The sequence below is a fragment of the Monodelphis domestica genome, chromosome 7 (genome assembly GCF_027887165.1).
Source record: "Monodelphis domestica isolate mMonDom1 chromosome 7, mMonDom1.pri, whole genome shotgun sequence".
In the NCBI taxonomy this organism is placed as follows: domain Eukaryota; kingdom Metazoa; phylum Chordata; class Mammalia; order Didelphimorphia; family Didelphidae; genus Monodelphis; species Monodelphis domestica.
In genome coordinates this window covers 108,926,056-108,942,054 of record NC_077233.1, presented here as the reverse complement: position 1 = coordinate 108,942,054, position 15,999 = coordinate 108,926,056, and the positions used below count along the sequence as shown (strand labels likewise).

At 40.0% G+C, this 15,999-nt stretch overlaps 1 protein-coding gene across 5 annotated transcripts in view; it reads left to right on the top strand.

The window, feature by feature from the left end:
- Positions 1-15,999, top strand: part of ZNF462 (zinc finger protein 462) — a 161,689-nt gene that overhangs the window by 111,098 nt on the left and 34,592 nt on the right. For all 5 annotated transcript variants that reach the window (XM_007499632.3, XM_056805309.1, XM_007499630.3 and 2 more), the window contains 2 exons: positions 12,048-12,303; positions 14,486-14,622. In XM_007499632.3, coding sequence (XP_007499694.1) covers positions 12,048-12,303; positions 14,486-14,622 — 393 coding nt within the window. The remainder of the gene's footprint in view (positions 1-12,047; positions 12,304-14,485; positions 14,623-15,999) is intronic.

The window sequence follows — 15,999 nt, the reverse complement described above, 5'->3', positions numbered from 1 at the left end:
TCCCTGCTAACACCCCAAGTTCTCCCTCCATAGATGGAGAACCAGCAGGTTGTCGCTTGATACTGTATTCAGTCAACATGGTATAGAGTTCTGGAAAAACTCCTCTGCTTGGGAAGTGAGCAGAACCAGGAGGACAATTTATAGAATAAAAACAGCATTTTTAAAGATAAGGCATATGAAGTCTGATCAGCAAAATGCTGAGCCAAGATTCCACTGGATCAGGGAGGAAGAATGTTACCTCTCTCCTGACAGAACCTACAGAAGAGCTATCAAAAGGTACGTCGCCCGGAGCAAATCCTCCCCTTCACTGTGCCTCAGTGGTCAGAGGAGAGGGTCTGCCTGAGGGATCTCTTCTAGAGTCCCTTCCAGCTCCAGCGTTCCCTGACTGACACCATCCCAGCACACAAAGAGGTGACTGACATCCATTTAACACCTGGGATGCCAGAAACAACGCAGCCTGTAACTAGGCAGTAAATGACAGTGGAGAGCATCTGCGTGCTGAAGAAGCTCTGACGCAGGGGAAAGCATAGGGTAGCCCTCCAGAAGCCTGCATGGCCGAGCTAGTCCTTGAGCCACCAAAGAGGTAGCGGGATGGTATTTCCCATGGAGGAGAAACTATCTAATTAAAGGCAGTCTGGACTATTCAAGAGCCGTGGGACTTGGGTAAAGCAAGTGAACTGGACCCCCATGGGAAATAGGGTTGAAGAGGTAAGTAGAGTCTCTTAGTAGGAAAAAAAGGCAATTCAGAGGGGCAAGAAGACGTGATAAAGCCCTTTCTGGAAAGTTCCAAGGAGGCACATCGACCAGCTCTTCACTCACCTCTTTCCCCCAACTAGCCTTTTCCCTTAAAATGATGCAACTTATTGGATGCCAGGCTTCGCAATGGTTCTTGTACTGGTTCATAATGTAGGGAAGACATCCCGGGGGAGAATCTCGCTTATTAATGACAATAAAAAGAACTTTAATCAACAGCTCTTTCCCCATGTTTTATGGTGACAGGTGAAAGACAGAAAAGAAGAAAAGTTAGGAACCCACTGGGTTCATCAAGGGTAAGAATTTGGCTCAGTGACAATTTTAGAATAGTTATGCACCTTTGCTGAATCAAATCTCTACCTCACATTCTATTCCTTTCTACATTTATCCTTTTTTATTTGTCTATAGATATGTGTACAGATAGAGGTCTTCTTCCCCCTAGTCTTTAAAAATCTTTTCTCAGGAAATCCTCACAATACAGATGCTTCTTTATTCTTGTCCTTCATAGAACCTTGCAGAGTGGGCTTTGGGGTTGTCATCCATCCCTTGAAGTCAGTGGGAGCTTTTCCTTGAGAAAAGGCCATAGGAAGAAACCCCAAGGGCATTACCTGCTGTCTGTGAATGACAAATGCCATCCCAGGTTGCTTTAGTCTTCCACCTAAGGCTATGGCCAGATCACATATATAAAAATGCTTTTATGTTAAATGTTTCTTTGTTGGATTTTTTTAATATGGTGAAAACATCCACATGATCTGAAGAAACAGCAGGAAGCATTACTTCCTCATCATACAATTCAAAAGAGTCACACGTGAATTATGCATGTGGTATTGTAAGAGTGCTCTTCAATTAACAATAGCAGATGCCACCTAAAGCATCCTTCACAAAATATTAGGAAAGATAACAATAAAGGATACACTTATGGACTTCATTCATGACACACTCGCTTGATTTCATCCCTATCTCTACATGGTGTTGATCAAGATTTTTTTTAAAAGAATAAATATTTTAGATGACAAAAACATCCAAACCAGAAGGGAGATGTGTGGCTCCTGTTAATGACTTTGGCAGCGAAGACATTTCTCAGGAGGATCCAGTGCAAAGGGTATAAACTGGCCATTAAGAGACAGAATTCTATGATTGATTTGCTCTATAACTATTTTTTCTGGACCTCTGTCTTCATATCTGTATAATTCCCATCCTACTCCTGATGAGAGTGTAAAATTAATGAAGAAATACTGGTCTGATATTTTTCTGTGCTTCAAGAATAGGGTACTAAACACAGAAATCAATCAATAAATATTTCTGATGATGAAAAGCTAGCTTTATAGGCAGTATCTGCTCGAAAAATTTCATGGTATATTTAATATTTGTGGTCATTGCCTGGTAATGAAGGGATATTATATTTGTTTTGTTTTGACTAAGGAAAAAAAGAAGCTTCCATCATAAATGGATGAAGAAAGTCCCCATAGATCTTGCCTCCCTTTCTTTAGAAATTCAGACGTGTAGCTAAATGAGAGCCAGGATCAAAGCTGCTGTCACTAGGGCAGTGGCCAGGGTTATGACATCCAGCATCAAAATTTAGATGGTATAAAATTTTTCAATAAATATTTTTAAACACTGCAGAGTTTTAAAGTTTATAGCACTTATGTTTTCATGGCTCCTTTATTTTTTAGTAGTTTAGAAATTAGCTAACTTAATTAGCAAGAAAACTTAATTAAAATATGAAGCTTTAGTGTACTGTACTGAGGCTGAATAATTAAGAAGATAGAAAGAAGGCACATCCCTAACTCCTCCTATCCGCAGGCACACTTCAGATGAGTGTGACTTCAGGTCAGTCTGGCCACACACCTTATTCCCCATTAAGGGCCAAGACTTCCCCAGAAGCAGCCTTGTGTATTGACTTTAGAAGCATCTCTTCTTCCGTAGAGCCAGGATTTTGAGATGTCCCTCTCTTTCAGCTAGATTTGTCTTAATTACTCATATTATGTTCCAGTGATTACAAAGTTAATTTGAGGATGTAGTTTGTGTTGCTTGACCTGGGTGCCATAATTTCTGATTATGGCTCTGGGTGGACATAAGGATTTAAGTGAAAGATTTTCTTTGTGGTGACAGATTTTTAAAGCTTGATTGGCCTCTTATTCTCATCTCTGCAAACAAACAGAGGCCAGATACCTAAAACACAAGTTTTCATAAATAAAAGTAAGTTATTGTTTCCTTACTAAAATAAAAATAAACCAGAGTAGGATGTTCTAATTGGCTTCACAGGTTGGCAGAAGGTAGACGAGACAACTCTTGTTTTTGGAAAAATAGCTTTCTAAAATATATTCCTTTAATTGATTTTTCCAGTCTTAGTAAGAACAGTCCACTGAATTAAATCTTTCCTTGATGATTCAGGACCACACAGTTTCTCGGGGTCATTATTCTGAGCCTGAGGTCTGATTATAAAGTCTTATAAATGTAGGCTCCATAGGGGATCGAGCTAAATTTTAGGATACCAATCCCACGGTAGGCCCTGGATGTTGGGATGTTGTTGCTCTCCGCTCGTTTTCTTTGTATTTTCATTTCCTAAGTTTTCTACTCCAAGAAATGAAGTATGAGGGGGATTGGAGAAAAGCAGGGGGAGGGAGACAGTCAGTTATTTGAGAGCTTCTTTGTAGTTGGTTTCCAATTAATTCAATTTTATTAGAGCAGCATGAGCTGGAAACCTGGACATGATCACAGGAGTCTCAACCTGCAGAGTGAAGAAAAGAGATTTTTTGTTTAGAATTTTTCTCTAGGAGACAATATTTCTTAATCTGTAAACCTAAGACCTAGATCATTGGGAGTATGGTGGGCAACCAGTTTTTAAGGTGATATCCGACTTGCTTAGCTCCTGTGCCTTTGGGCAAGTTACATAGCACTGAACTTTCCTGGACTTCAGTTTCCTCATCTGTAAAATAGGGGCATTGAATAAGATGGCCTTTAAGGTCCCTTCCAGTTAGACAGCCATAGTCCTATATGCCTAGGATTCTAGAGTGTCTTGGAGTAATATATTTTCTCTTCCTGTTTAATAAAATCATCCTGATTTTCTAGTTGTCTCTCTGTAATGGGCAGTTAAGTCTGTTTGCACAACTAAAGGAAGATTTCCTAAAGAGAAGCTGTCTCCTGTTACTCAGTTTAGATTGTGTATTTTCTTTCTTTTTTTAAACCCTTACCCTCTATCTTAAAGTTGGCACATAAAGTATCCACTCTAAGACAGAAGGGCAAGGGCCAGGTAATTGGGGTTAAGTGACTTGACCAGTAAGAAGTATATGAAGCTAGATTTGAACCCAGGTCCTCCCAATTCCAGGCACAGTGTTCTATCCATTGTACTACTAATCCCCAAATTGAGTACTTTCAAACCTGTGTTGACATTTGCTTGACTATTTCCAGGTGTGCTTTGTTTTTCCTGGTAGGAAGTTCTTCCATGTGAGCTTCCTTCAAGCTTTCTCTCATCCTTATCTTTTAAAACTATTTATATATATAGTTATTATTATATTGTATATTTTAGTATGTTTTATATAGGGTATATATATTATGATATATAATATATAATACATTTATTATGTATAATTATATGCAATATATAATAATATATTGTTTTATATATGAAAAATATATTTTATATTTGCTTATATATGTGAAAATATATTTATATACATATAAAATATATTACATATATAAAACATAATATGCATATATAAAACAATATAAAATACCACATAGCAATAACATAATACTTATGATTTGTTATAAATATATAATAAAGCATAATAAATATGCTTATGCAAGAGAAACAAATTCTCACATTCGTTATGCCCTCAAATCTCATTTTTTTCCTCCCTTCCACCACTCCTTACTCTCCAAGAAGGCAGCTGATAGGATATAGTTTAGTCATTTGTTTTTTAGTTTAACTCCTTAACCACTGATTGGGTCTAGAAAATAGTGGCCCAGCATCTCCATTCTTATTGACCCTTGTCTCAGAATTAGATGCTTCAAGGCCACCAAAGTGTGGTAGAGATAGAAGGTGAGCAGGGATCAGAGAGAGCCTTTGGTCGCCTCTTGGTCCTTATGTTCTCTAGCAGTTGTGATCCAAAAGGGACGAGAGCAGCATAATAAACTGGAGAGAACACTGTCTCCGGAGTCAGAGAACCTGGCTTCAAATCTGGACCGGGATGCTCACCATCCCTGCAAGCTTAGTCAAGTCACCTTCACATTTCCCTAGGCATCCCTCTTCTCTAAAGTGAAGGGATTCGCTAGCTGTCCTGTGAGGTCTCTTCCAAGTCTACAGATCCTACGGAGTACACTTAGTCACCAGGGTTCATTTTTCTAATAGCAGTTCCATTAAGGATGGTTTTCTGACAAGGAACCGTTCAAAAGTTCTTTGCATGGCCTGTTACGGAAGCTGTCTTCAGTTGCTATTTTTCTCTGAATATCAAATGATTTTCAAGGTTAAGAACACGAGAGGGGAATAACAGATATCGGTATCTCACTCAGGAAAAGGGTTTGGTCCAATTTAAATGAATTCAGACAATCCAAACTTTTATTATTACTAAGATCGGCGAGCCTTTGAATCATCTTGATGACCCTTTGCATTTAATCTCACCTCTTTAAAAAAAAATGAATTCCCAGAGCTAAGCAAATCTTCCACATATGGCCTCAAAAGTGTCCTTTATAACAATAGATGACTCAAGTAATCTCAGGGTTTCAAACATTTACTTTGACCTTCCCACTGTAGTTGTCCTCTCTGCCACTAATTCCTTGCTTCTCTATAATAGATGCACAGACTTATTAGGCTATTTTTTTTTCGTACTTCTAAAGTCACTTTTGTCTCATTTTCCTGGCATTTGTAGAATAGAAGTTTGCTTGTCATTCCTAAAGTTTTCCTGACCATTAAGTAAATTATGTCTCTAGCTGCTCTCTTGTCAGTGTTACTGGGCCTTCCACAAACTTCCTCTCCAGTTTCTTAAGGAGACAACAATGTCGTGCATTGCCAGCTCATTAGGCTTTTGTCCCATACCCCGGGTACTTCCAGCATTTTTTTTTCCTTGTGGCTGAAGCAAATGTGAGGGATTTTCTCTTAGTGTTTATACCAACATGTCCCTTACCCATCAATTCTCCCTTTTCTCAGGAAAGATGTAAATGTATGCACTTATTACACTAGGCTTTTTGCAGTTTTTCCACTTTAAAATTCAGAGTTCTATCTCATGCAGTTCACTCTATCCTGTTTTATATATTTATTAAATATTGGATCGTTTTCTGACCCTCAGTTCTTTCCCTCTGGGAATTATTCTAATTAATTCCCTTTCCATTTCTACAAGACTGTAATTGTTTTATTTCTAATAAATATTTTCCTTTCTTATAATGTAACCAAGGTGTGGTGGGTGGTTGTTTGTGTTGCATCTTATGCACCAATATTTCTCTTGTTAATTCTATATAATTTGATGTGTTGCCCCTTGGCTACAAACAAAATGTGCTCACCTAGAATTCATCATGCTTATTTTTCCCCCTTCCTTGATTCCACATTAAGTTTAAAGTGTCAGTCTCCCAAGTCTGCAGTGGAGCTCAAATATAATTAAATCGTGGTTGCTGGCACCAAGATGTTTCTCCTACCTTTTCACCTTCACTCACACCCTCTATGCTGAGCTGAAGAAAATTGAGAATTGATCTTTGTGGAGGTCTTGCTTTTATGTATCACTACATGTTAAAGGCGCTGTCCTCTGCAGCTTTCACAATTTACTGTTCAATTTATTCTTCCTCTTTCTGGTGTCCTACTTAATCTCTGGATGGTTAAGCCCTTTCATTACCTCTCATTTGCCCTTTTTAGCTTCTTTGTATTTCTCATCCATGACATTGCAATGTAGTGGAAAGACCAGAGCCCAGGAATCAAAGAACATGGGTTCAAATTCTAACTGCTGCTTGCTTCCTGTGTAAGCCTAAGGTACTCACTTAAATGCTCAAAGCCTCAGTTTCCTCAACTGTAAAATGATTGGCTCAGATGAGATGAGCTCCAAGATCCTTTCCAGATTGAAATTTAGAGCCTGATCTATAAATAAAGTCAACTCCGGTGAGAGGGGAAAAAACATAGTTTTATATTTAGTCTATCACCTACCATCGTAAAATATTTTCTAAGATTTCTGTGTTATTTTCTAGAGTGAGTAAGACTGGGCAGTCTTCTGGATTTTACCAGTTGTTCCAAGAAAGATTAATTCCACCAATGACTCCCACCTAATAGAACTTTTTTTTAAATCATAAAACAAATTAATTTGTCAAATCATATTTTAAAATACCTGCCTCATTCCATACCAGACACATATACTGCCCTCATCCCCAAATCTTTCATTCTTCTTCACCTCTGAAATAGTGTCATGCCTATTGTTCTTCTGGGATATTCTAAATTTAGACTTATCGTTTCTGACCAAGATGATGACCCCCAGTTGTACTTTATTTTACTCCCCGGCTTTCCCTTCTCCAGCACTGCCTCTCTCATCCAACAGACTCTCTTTAGTTCTGGCACCATTACCAGCTCAATTGTGCCATTGCTACCAAAACAGAATGTGTCCATCCACTTTCCTCTGACTCCCATCCTACTTCCAGTAACTTTCTCAACTTAAGTATAGCCTCCATTCCCTCTTAGCTGTTGGCTTCTCAGTATCTTTGCCAAGAAAACGCCAAATGGGTCACAGAGAGTCAGACCCAATAAAAACAACAAAATCTCTTATTAGAAATATAGATTCCTCTTTGAGAAAAGGCTTAATGACCATTTGTCAGCTATGCAATAGTGGGAATTCTTTAGTAAATAAGATGGACTAAATGGCCATAAGGCTACTTCAAATTCTCAAAATCTATGATTCTGTAATCATAAAAAAATTATCTTGGAAAATGGAGGCAAAAAAAGAAATATAGGTTCCTTAAGAGTATGCTTTTTTACTCATTCAACTTGATCCAGAAGGGTTCAAATTATTTCAGTTCAGTGAGTATTTATGAAGTACCTACTGTGTGCAAGATATCATGCTAGAGGGAGGTGGAGGGAGGGGGTAGGAGATGGAAATTAAAAATACTAAATATCTCCTGGTCACTATCATCATGAAAATTATCATCCAAGTGGGTGGAGGGGAGGGAGGGAAATAATGTGATTATTGTAACCGAGGAATAATGTTCTAAATTGACTAAATAAACTTATTTTAAAAAAAAACAAAAACAAAAAATGAAAATTATCATCTATTAATTTTTTTTAACTATAAACTACCTCCCTTTGAACGTTGTAGTCCAGCATTTTTCTTCTAAAACAGGGGAAGTTATTTGGAAGGTCAGAAGGGTATAAACTATGATTTTCTTCCCATTAACTGAACCATTCCTGGCATCTGTCATCCTGAGTAGGGTAATAAGAACAAGAACGCACATTGCCTTCCTTTTGGTTTCATTAGCCCGTTCTCAGGAAAATCCCACCTGGCACATTCTGGACCTTTAATATGTTTGAGTTGGGTTGTCCTCACTTTATTTATTGAGGGTAATAGATGGACCATCAGACTGAAACATGGTGTTTATGCAGTATCCTCCCCACTTCTCTTTGTCTGTGCCGTGTATTTGTAGAAAGGTCTCCTGTGGGGTCTTTTTCACTGTCACCCTTTCTGGTCTTTTTCTTCTTTCACAAATCTTACTTGGTTTCTGTCAAAGCCTTACGTAATTTATATTCCTTTGCTTAATATAGTTTTCTCCCTGTCCACCTATGGGCTTATTTTAGAGTTTCCTTTCTCATTGCTGACGGCGGTATAGACTTCCTTTCCTCTTGTACCACGTCTGTCCTAATAATTTAACCTCCTCTACCACTATCTATCCCCTTAGCCAATACATAAACTTTAATGTTGCCTGCTCAGTGGTGGCACAACTCACTTGACTAGAGAGCAACGTTTCTCTCTCTGGTTCTGTTCTTTTTTTCTTCCTCATTCCTCAACTTTGCATCATCAGGACTATTTTCACTCTAGGCCAAGACTACCTACCTGTGCTTCAGACGTCTTGAGCCATCTCCTTGCAGGTGGCCCCATTGCCTTGACTTCTAGTTACTCATGGATGACATGGAGTTGCCATATTTTGTGTTGTGGTTTGTAGTGCTGATAGAGTTTTGAATCTATTCCTCTTTAATTTGTGGGACAAATTCCCTTTACTTCCAGTGATCTTTCTGCACTAGTCATGAGAAGATACTCTGTATTCTAGGAGCCATAGGCAAACTAGTATAATATATTTTAGTCAGTAGGGTTTTTTTTTTTCAAATTTGGAAATTTTTGTTTAATTAATTAATTTAGAATATTTTCCAGTGGTTACATGATTCATGTTCTTTCCTTCCCCTTCCCCTACCCCCACCCCCTCCTGTAGCCCACTGGCAATTCCACTGGGTTTTACATGTGTCATTGATCAAGACTTATTTCCATATTGTTAATATTTGCACTAGGGTGATCATTTAGAGTCTACATTCCCAATCATATCACCATCATAGGGTTTAAAAAAAAAACAATCTGTGACCTACCTTCCACCCTTGTCTATATTCTTAATTTTTGTGAATAAAGTGCTAAAATATTACATAATTTGGAGACTCCAAAGGAGGAAATATGTCTTGGAGCCAGAGAAGGAAAGTCAAGACTCAGTAAGAATCAAAGAGCTGTTTGCTAGACAAGGTTATATATAAATCAGAAACTGTGATTTGTGGATTTCTGCATATTAACCTACCAATCTTGAGTTTAAGGAGGAGGGAAATTGACAGAATATACACCGCTGTTTCTTTGGGAGAATGACATTTCTCAAATTTTCTTCCAATGTCCACCTAGCGGTTTTATTTTGTTTTGTTTTTTACTTTTTCCCACTTCAGAAGATTTCATACACTATGTGAATGCCAGAGTTAAAAGAAAGAGTTTGTTTTATAAGACAGCTGAAATAATATGCAATAGGCCTTGAGGAAAAGGGGGGGAAAAGTGTTGAAAGTAAAAAAAAAAAGTAGCCTAGATTTCACTCCCCCAAAAGAATCTGTTTAAGTGATTAGTGCTCTTCCATGAGGTTAAAAGACAAAAACCTTGATGACTGAGTCAAAAAGAAATGATTAATCTGCCTGACCTAACCTCAGAATAGAAACCAAGTTTTTCTTTATGGTTTTACATAAATCAGGCAGAGATTGAAAGTGTCAGTTGTCTTGAGGAGCCTGAGAAGCCAACTAAGATTCAGTTTGGTTTCTCAGGGCAGAGCTGACCTGTGGTGGCCTCCAGAGTGCTATGGAGCAGAGGAGAATGGGCCATTCGAGTGTGCTTTCAGGGTGCTGCTATCATTTTCTTTTTTTTTTTTTGGTTATTGATTAAAAAAAAAACAACTTAAAATAACCAGGATCAGAGGCACTCTTTGGTGATAAGAAAGGGCATGCTAAGTGTTCCATGCTCCAGTGGCCAGGGAGCAGCCTGGGACTCTTTTTAGCAGAATAGTATGTTTTGGAGATAGTGACATGTCAGGGCTTACCTTGCCTCCCAAATCTGTGTTAACATGACGAGAAGAAAGGTGGTGTGCTTTGTGTTTGGGGGTATATGTGTGTATGTGTGTGTGTGTGTTAAGTAAAAACCAGTCTTGAGGGCTTAAGTAGAAAACCTCTTGAACAATCCCAGAAATGGTAAACAAACCTACCACAGAAGGAATGAATGAGGAGCGAACAATTGTGGCATTGTGATCCTAACTGGGTTCATCAGGCTAGGATGGAAGAACAAAGAAAAGGAGATAAAAGAACCCGGTAAAATGAATTCACTTGTGTTATTCCTTTCTTCCTTTGTCTTCCGTATACACCTGGTAATGAACCCATGGAGGCTGAGAGATATTGTTCAAGTTTTCTTTTGTTTTATTTTTGTGTGGCAGGTTTGTTTACAATTTCCAAAGGGGTTTTTCTCAGCCCTGAGAAATGGAGGGGGAGGGTTTGAGGAGGGGGCAGAGAGGATTTTTAATATTTGGAAGACAGAAGGTATCCCCTCGTTGAGGAGGCCCCTAAGCTTTTGTTTTTCTCTTCTAATAGGTTGCCAGAATGGATAGCCTTAGTTTCATCAAGTATGGGTGTTACAGAATTCCTACATGTCCTGCCTCAGGGAATCATGCTTTGGAAAATTAAGTGTCCATCAAATCAGGAGGAGGCTTGTACAGTTTCTACTCCTTTTTTCCTTTTTTTTTTCCGTGAAAGCCTTAAGAAAAGAGCCCTTTGTCTTCTCTTTCAGGGAAAGTTACACTGAAATTCATCTGTGCCATATTCATTTGTGTCATTCACTGACAGCTTTAGGTTATAAAGGACAATGTTGATGAATTCTTAACCTCAACATTCAAGCCAGTAGGTTGGGAAAGGTTCGAGACTCTTTTAAAATATATTTTTTTTCTTCTTAAAGATGTGCTGAGATCCATGCACACACCCCACCCCAGCCCATCCCTCCCTCCCTCCCTCCCTCCCTCCCCCTTCTTCCATATCAGCTTCCTCCATAACGCCACCTTCTTGGTGTTAAAGCACCTTCAGATTTCAGATTTGTGCCTGTCATGGCTGTTTTACTCAGAGAAACGAACTTTTCAAATACCTTTCAAGGGAACTTGTTTGGAATTTCATTTTAATGGGATTTATGAATAAATCTCCATTTTAATGCTGAGTAAGCTTTAAACACCTACTCTGGGAGACGACAATTGGATTTTTATATTTTAAAATTTAAATCACTTGGCTGCAAGAGTATAGAGCATTTTTTAAAATATATATTGGTGAATGTCATATGCTTAAGAGTTCCTGCTAAGAGCTGACTTTTTATTTGGGTGGCTCTGCTGATTCTGTACTGCAAAAGGGGAGATATTGCATCATCTGCTTTCCTTTTGCTCGGAGGTCTCTGTGTACATTATGCGGGCTTATTTATCTCACCTACAGGAGCGGGAGTCTACATTAGCCTGTTGCCTTACTGCAGCTTCCTTTAGAAAACAGTTTACTTTCTTCCTTCACTTTGAAACCTTTAACCTCAGAATCTTATTTAAAAAAAAAAACACAAACGATGAGCCCTCAAAGTCAGATTAAGAGGCAACAATTTCCTCCCCAACTACTTTCCCCCAAGTCTCTGTTGTTGCATATAAACTAGATGAAAGACTCTGGAGGTAATAAAAGTTCCCTTCCTTTAACAAAAAGTAAAGATAAAGAAAACCATCTCAAACTAACGTGGAGGCATTTTGAGCTTCCGACCTCTCAATCCTCCTCTCCACCTGGTCTGATTTTCCCCTCTGTCTCTCCACAGATTCTTCATATTCAGAACCTCCAGATGTTCAGCAGCAGTTGAACCACTATCAGTCAGCTGCCCTGGCGAGGAACAATAGCAGTGTTAGCCCTGGACCTCTTTCTGGGGCTGAACAGAAAACTGAAGCCATTCTTAACTGTGAATTTTGTGAATTCTCCTCCGGTTACATTCAGAGCATTAGGCGTCATTACCGTGACAAGCATGGAGGGAAGAAGCTCTTCAAGTGCAAAGATTGCTCCTTTTATACAGGCTTTAAGTAAGTGAAGGAAAGCCCAGATTTCTAAAACAAAGCCTCTGCCTTTGTCTATGGGGTTTTTTGGTTTGGTTTTGTACTTTTTGAGTCCAAAAGGCACGTTCTTCCTATACCTGAAACTTAGGAAGGGGAAAACCTTGGCAACGGAAGATGGTAATTATATTTCATCTTAAGGAGCAGAAGCTAGTTTTAAGAAGAATAACTCACGTGAATGCACTGGGTGGAGGGGGGAGGGGAGAAAAGACAGGAGAGAAAAAGATTGCATTACAGTCATTGAATTTAACTGGGATGCCTTAGCCTAGGGACAATGAGCTGGAAATTGATGTGGATTTAATGGGAAGTGGTAGGCTGGGTTTTGTGCAAAAGGGGGAGCCTCTGGTTTCTCCAAGTTAAGTCTCCTGAACCTTGTAGCCAACAAGCCCTACTTCCTAGATGAAACATCCTTTGGATGGAGAGGCCAGCTCTGCTGAGAGAACCGTTACCCCTAAATGGTGGCCCTTGCCACCGTTATCCAAATAAAGAGAATTAGAAGGGACATGGTGAAATCCTATCCACACAGACCCCCACTTCAGGCAGGGCTGTGTTCAATCTCTATATGATAGCTGTGTGCTCTTTCCCAATGGCTCAGTCACTTGGCCCCCCCAAAAGCAGAAGCCACAGCTTTTGATGTAATGTGTTCCAGAGTCTCTCAACTCTGGAACTAGCCTGGAACTAGGAACAACTCAACTAGCCATCAGGAAAATCTTCCTCATATCTTGCCTACGTCCCTTCTACTCTGGTGGGAACCTTCTTCCCCTTTGTCCCTGTGGCCACTCTGTCCCAGAATCATTCAATTCCAAATTCCATATTGAGAGGTACCAGGGTGTGAGGTTCGGGTACAAATGCACTATGGAGCCTGGAGAGGCACCAAGCACTGTCCCAGGGACTCTCATTTTTATCAGCGAGTAGGCAGGAAGCTGAATCTCAGGAGTTTAATCCAAGAAGTAATGTGGCCCCAGATGGAAAGAACTGGGAAAGGTATCGCAATGAGAGGGCAAGTGGCCACAACTACGTGGCGCTTCCAAAGGAAGAGGTTTGGGCACTAGGAAATCACCCCCTTTCCCTTGAACTCTGGGTTTCACCTGTGTAGGATAAGACCACTTCAATGATGATTCATTGGAAAGGTTTGGGTTTTTTGAGTCGGGAAGAACCTTGGATAAAAAGATCTCCCCGGACGCTCATGACAGTGCCGGAGTGACCCAAAGTTCTAAAAGGGAGTGCCAGCAGAATGCCGCCCGTGGCAAACTCTTCCATGGCAAAAAAAACCAAACGACATTAAGGTTGGCCTAGCTACAGATTGTGTCCATCATCCAAGGACCAAACTGCCCAATTCTAACCGCATTAAAAGAGGCGAGAGGGCCAGAGCAGGAGATGATCTGGTGAGGAAAGGAAGGGACAGCTCACAGAATTGGTTACTAAGAGTAGAGAAGGGTTATGACGTAAAATCATGGATACTTCAGGGTTTGAATTTTGGTTGTTTTTGGCGGGGAGGGGGCGGAATAGGGAGAATGGTGCAGATTTAGTGAGTGTTTGTCAAGCCTGTATGTCAACTTGCTAATTTCCCAGGTAACCCAGGTCAGCTCTTCAAAGGGGCATGCTTTCCGGATGTTCCCTCCCCAACCTCTCTTGCCTGTGAAGAACCACGCGAGCAGGGAACCAGTCCAACTTTAGAAATAGTTTTTCTTTGTACAAAGAAAGATGGAAGTTTTTTCTGATAATAGGTTTTCAGAAGGGTTTCAGCAAGCTCTGGTTTCCAGGGCATTTCAGGGAGCCCGTATCCTTCCAAACACAGCATGGAATGCTTGAGGGTATAGAACCCATTTGGCAGACTTAAACAAAGAAAAGAAAAAAGGGATGCCCCCCAGTCACCCTGACCAAACAATTTATTGAATGGATGCTGTCCTCAAGTACCTTTTCATGAATAAAACCAACAGGTACTTCTGGACAAAATTCCACAAATGGAAAAGAAAGATTTGTTCTCTACCGTCTATTCTCATTCTCTACCTGTTTCCTAACATCTTTCTTTTGGGTTGATGGCGAGAGATTTCACAGCGCCTTTGCAGGTGAGCAGAATCTGGAAGGTGAAGAGATCACTGAGTCACAGTTCTCCTCTCTTCCCCACTCCCCGTCCCCACCTCTCTCACAGATCTGCTTTTACTATGCACGTGGAAGCCGGGCATTCCGCAGTTCCTGAGGAGGGTCCCAAAGACCTGCGCTGTCCCCTCTGCCTCTACCACACCAAATATAAACGCAACATGATTGACCACATCGTACTGCATCGAGGTAAAGCAATGTCTTGTCTCAGAGCCGCGAGGGTGGGGAGGGCAGCGAGGGAAGAAGGGGAGAAGATCTAGGGGAAGGGTGACTGCCGTCCTAGACCATGGAGCCGGTCTGGCATATTTCACTTAGCTCAGCTCCCAGTCACGACCCTGGGAAGGAAATGACTCTGATTTCCAGAGCTTCATGAAGAAGATCCCTTGGGCAGTGATGGACAGGAAACCATCCTGGCACAGGTGATGGTCCCAGGCCTACTTTAGTATTCTCCTCCAGGCCTTACATTTATGACCAGTCACAATTTTATTATTGATATTATTGATAAATTGAGTTTCCTCTTCATTGGAAGGAAAAGATTAAGGACTTTTTTTTGAGCCAACAATTTATTCCTGTTCCATCAATGTATATGTATTTTTCTTCTAATGCCTAACAAAAGAGTTGGTCTATATGCCCTGTCAGCAGCAAAGTAAAGCATTTTCTCACTTGTTATATGTGAAGATGTCATTCATCAGACTTTCTTTTGAGAAGTTGATCAGATGTCTAATATTTCCCTAGAGCCACAGAGAGGGAACCTCCATTTCTGCTAGGTAGTATGGAAACCATTGTTCTTCATATCACTTCAAGTCAAGAATTCTGAGATCTTTTAGACCTTGATCACAGGGCACCTGAAAGTGGCACATGTCCAAACAGAAAAAAGACAGTTTTACTCTGGAGTGCAGTACAATGAGACCAAGATGTTCAAAGAATTTTTAGATAAGAAATATACAGATTTATCAAAAATGATTTATATAGCAAGAAAATAGAATCCTTAACAACCTTCAAAATATAAGGGACACAATTAGGACTGCATCTAGGAACTGTGTAATTAGAAAATCTTGTACCCTTGGACTTCTTCTCCCAGCATCCCTTTCCTTTTCATCTTCATGTTTATGTTTATTACATGTGTGTATGTAGTTGGATGTTTTCCCCCTCCCTCTCTCTTTTTCCCCATGTGTGCAGCTGGGTGAGGGCTCTCTGTTTCTCGAGCCTTTTATTTTTCCTTTTTGCTTCAAGTTATTATTTAATAAACCTTATTAAATAGGATACTTGGAGTCTTTTCGATATTAATTTTTAATCTACATAGAATGATAGTCAGTGTCTATCTCTAGCACTGTAGGCCTTCTTTGAACACAAATTCATACAGACTGCCCAGCTAACATAAGAGAGGGAGAATAGAAGAATCAAAGACAGACAGGCCTTGCCCTGAAAGATCTTTCATTTAATAGAGACAGACTTTGCACATGGGTGAGTGGTGGCCAGGGAGAGGCCCTTTGGTCTTGAGATCTCAGGAATGTTGGGGGGGGTGGGGAATGGGGACTCCACTGGCCAGCCTCTTCCAGGAACAAG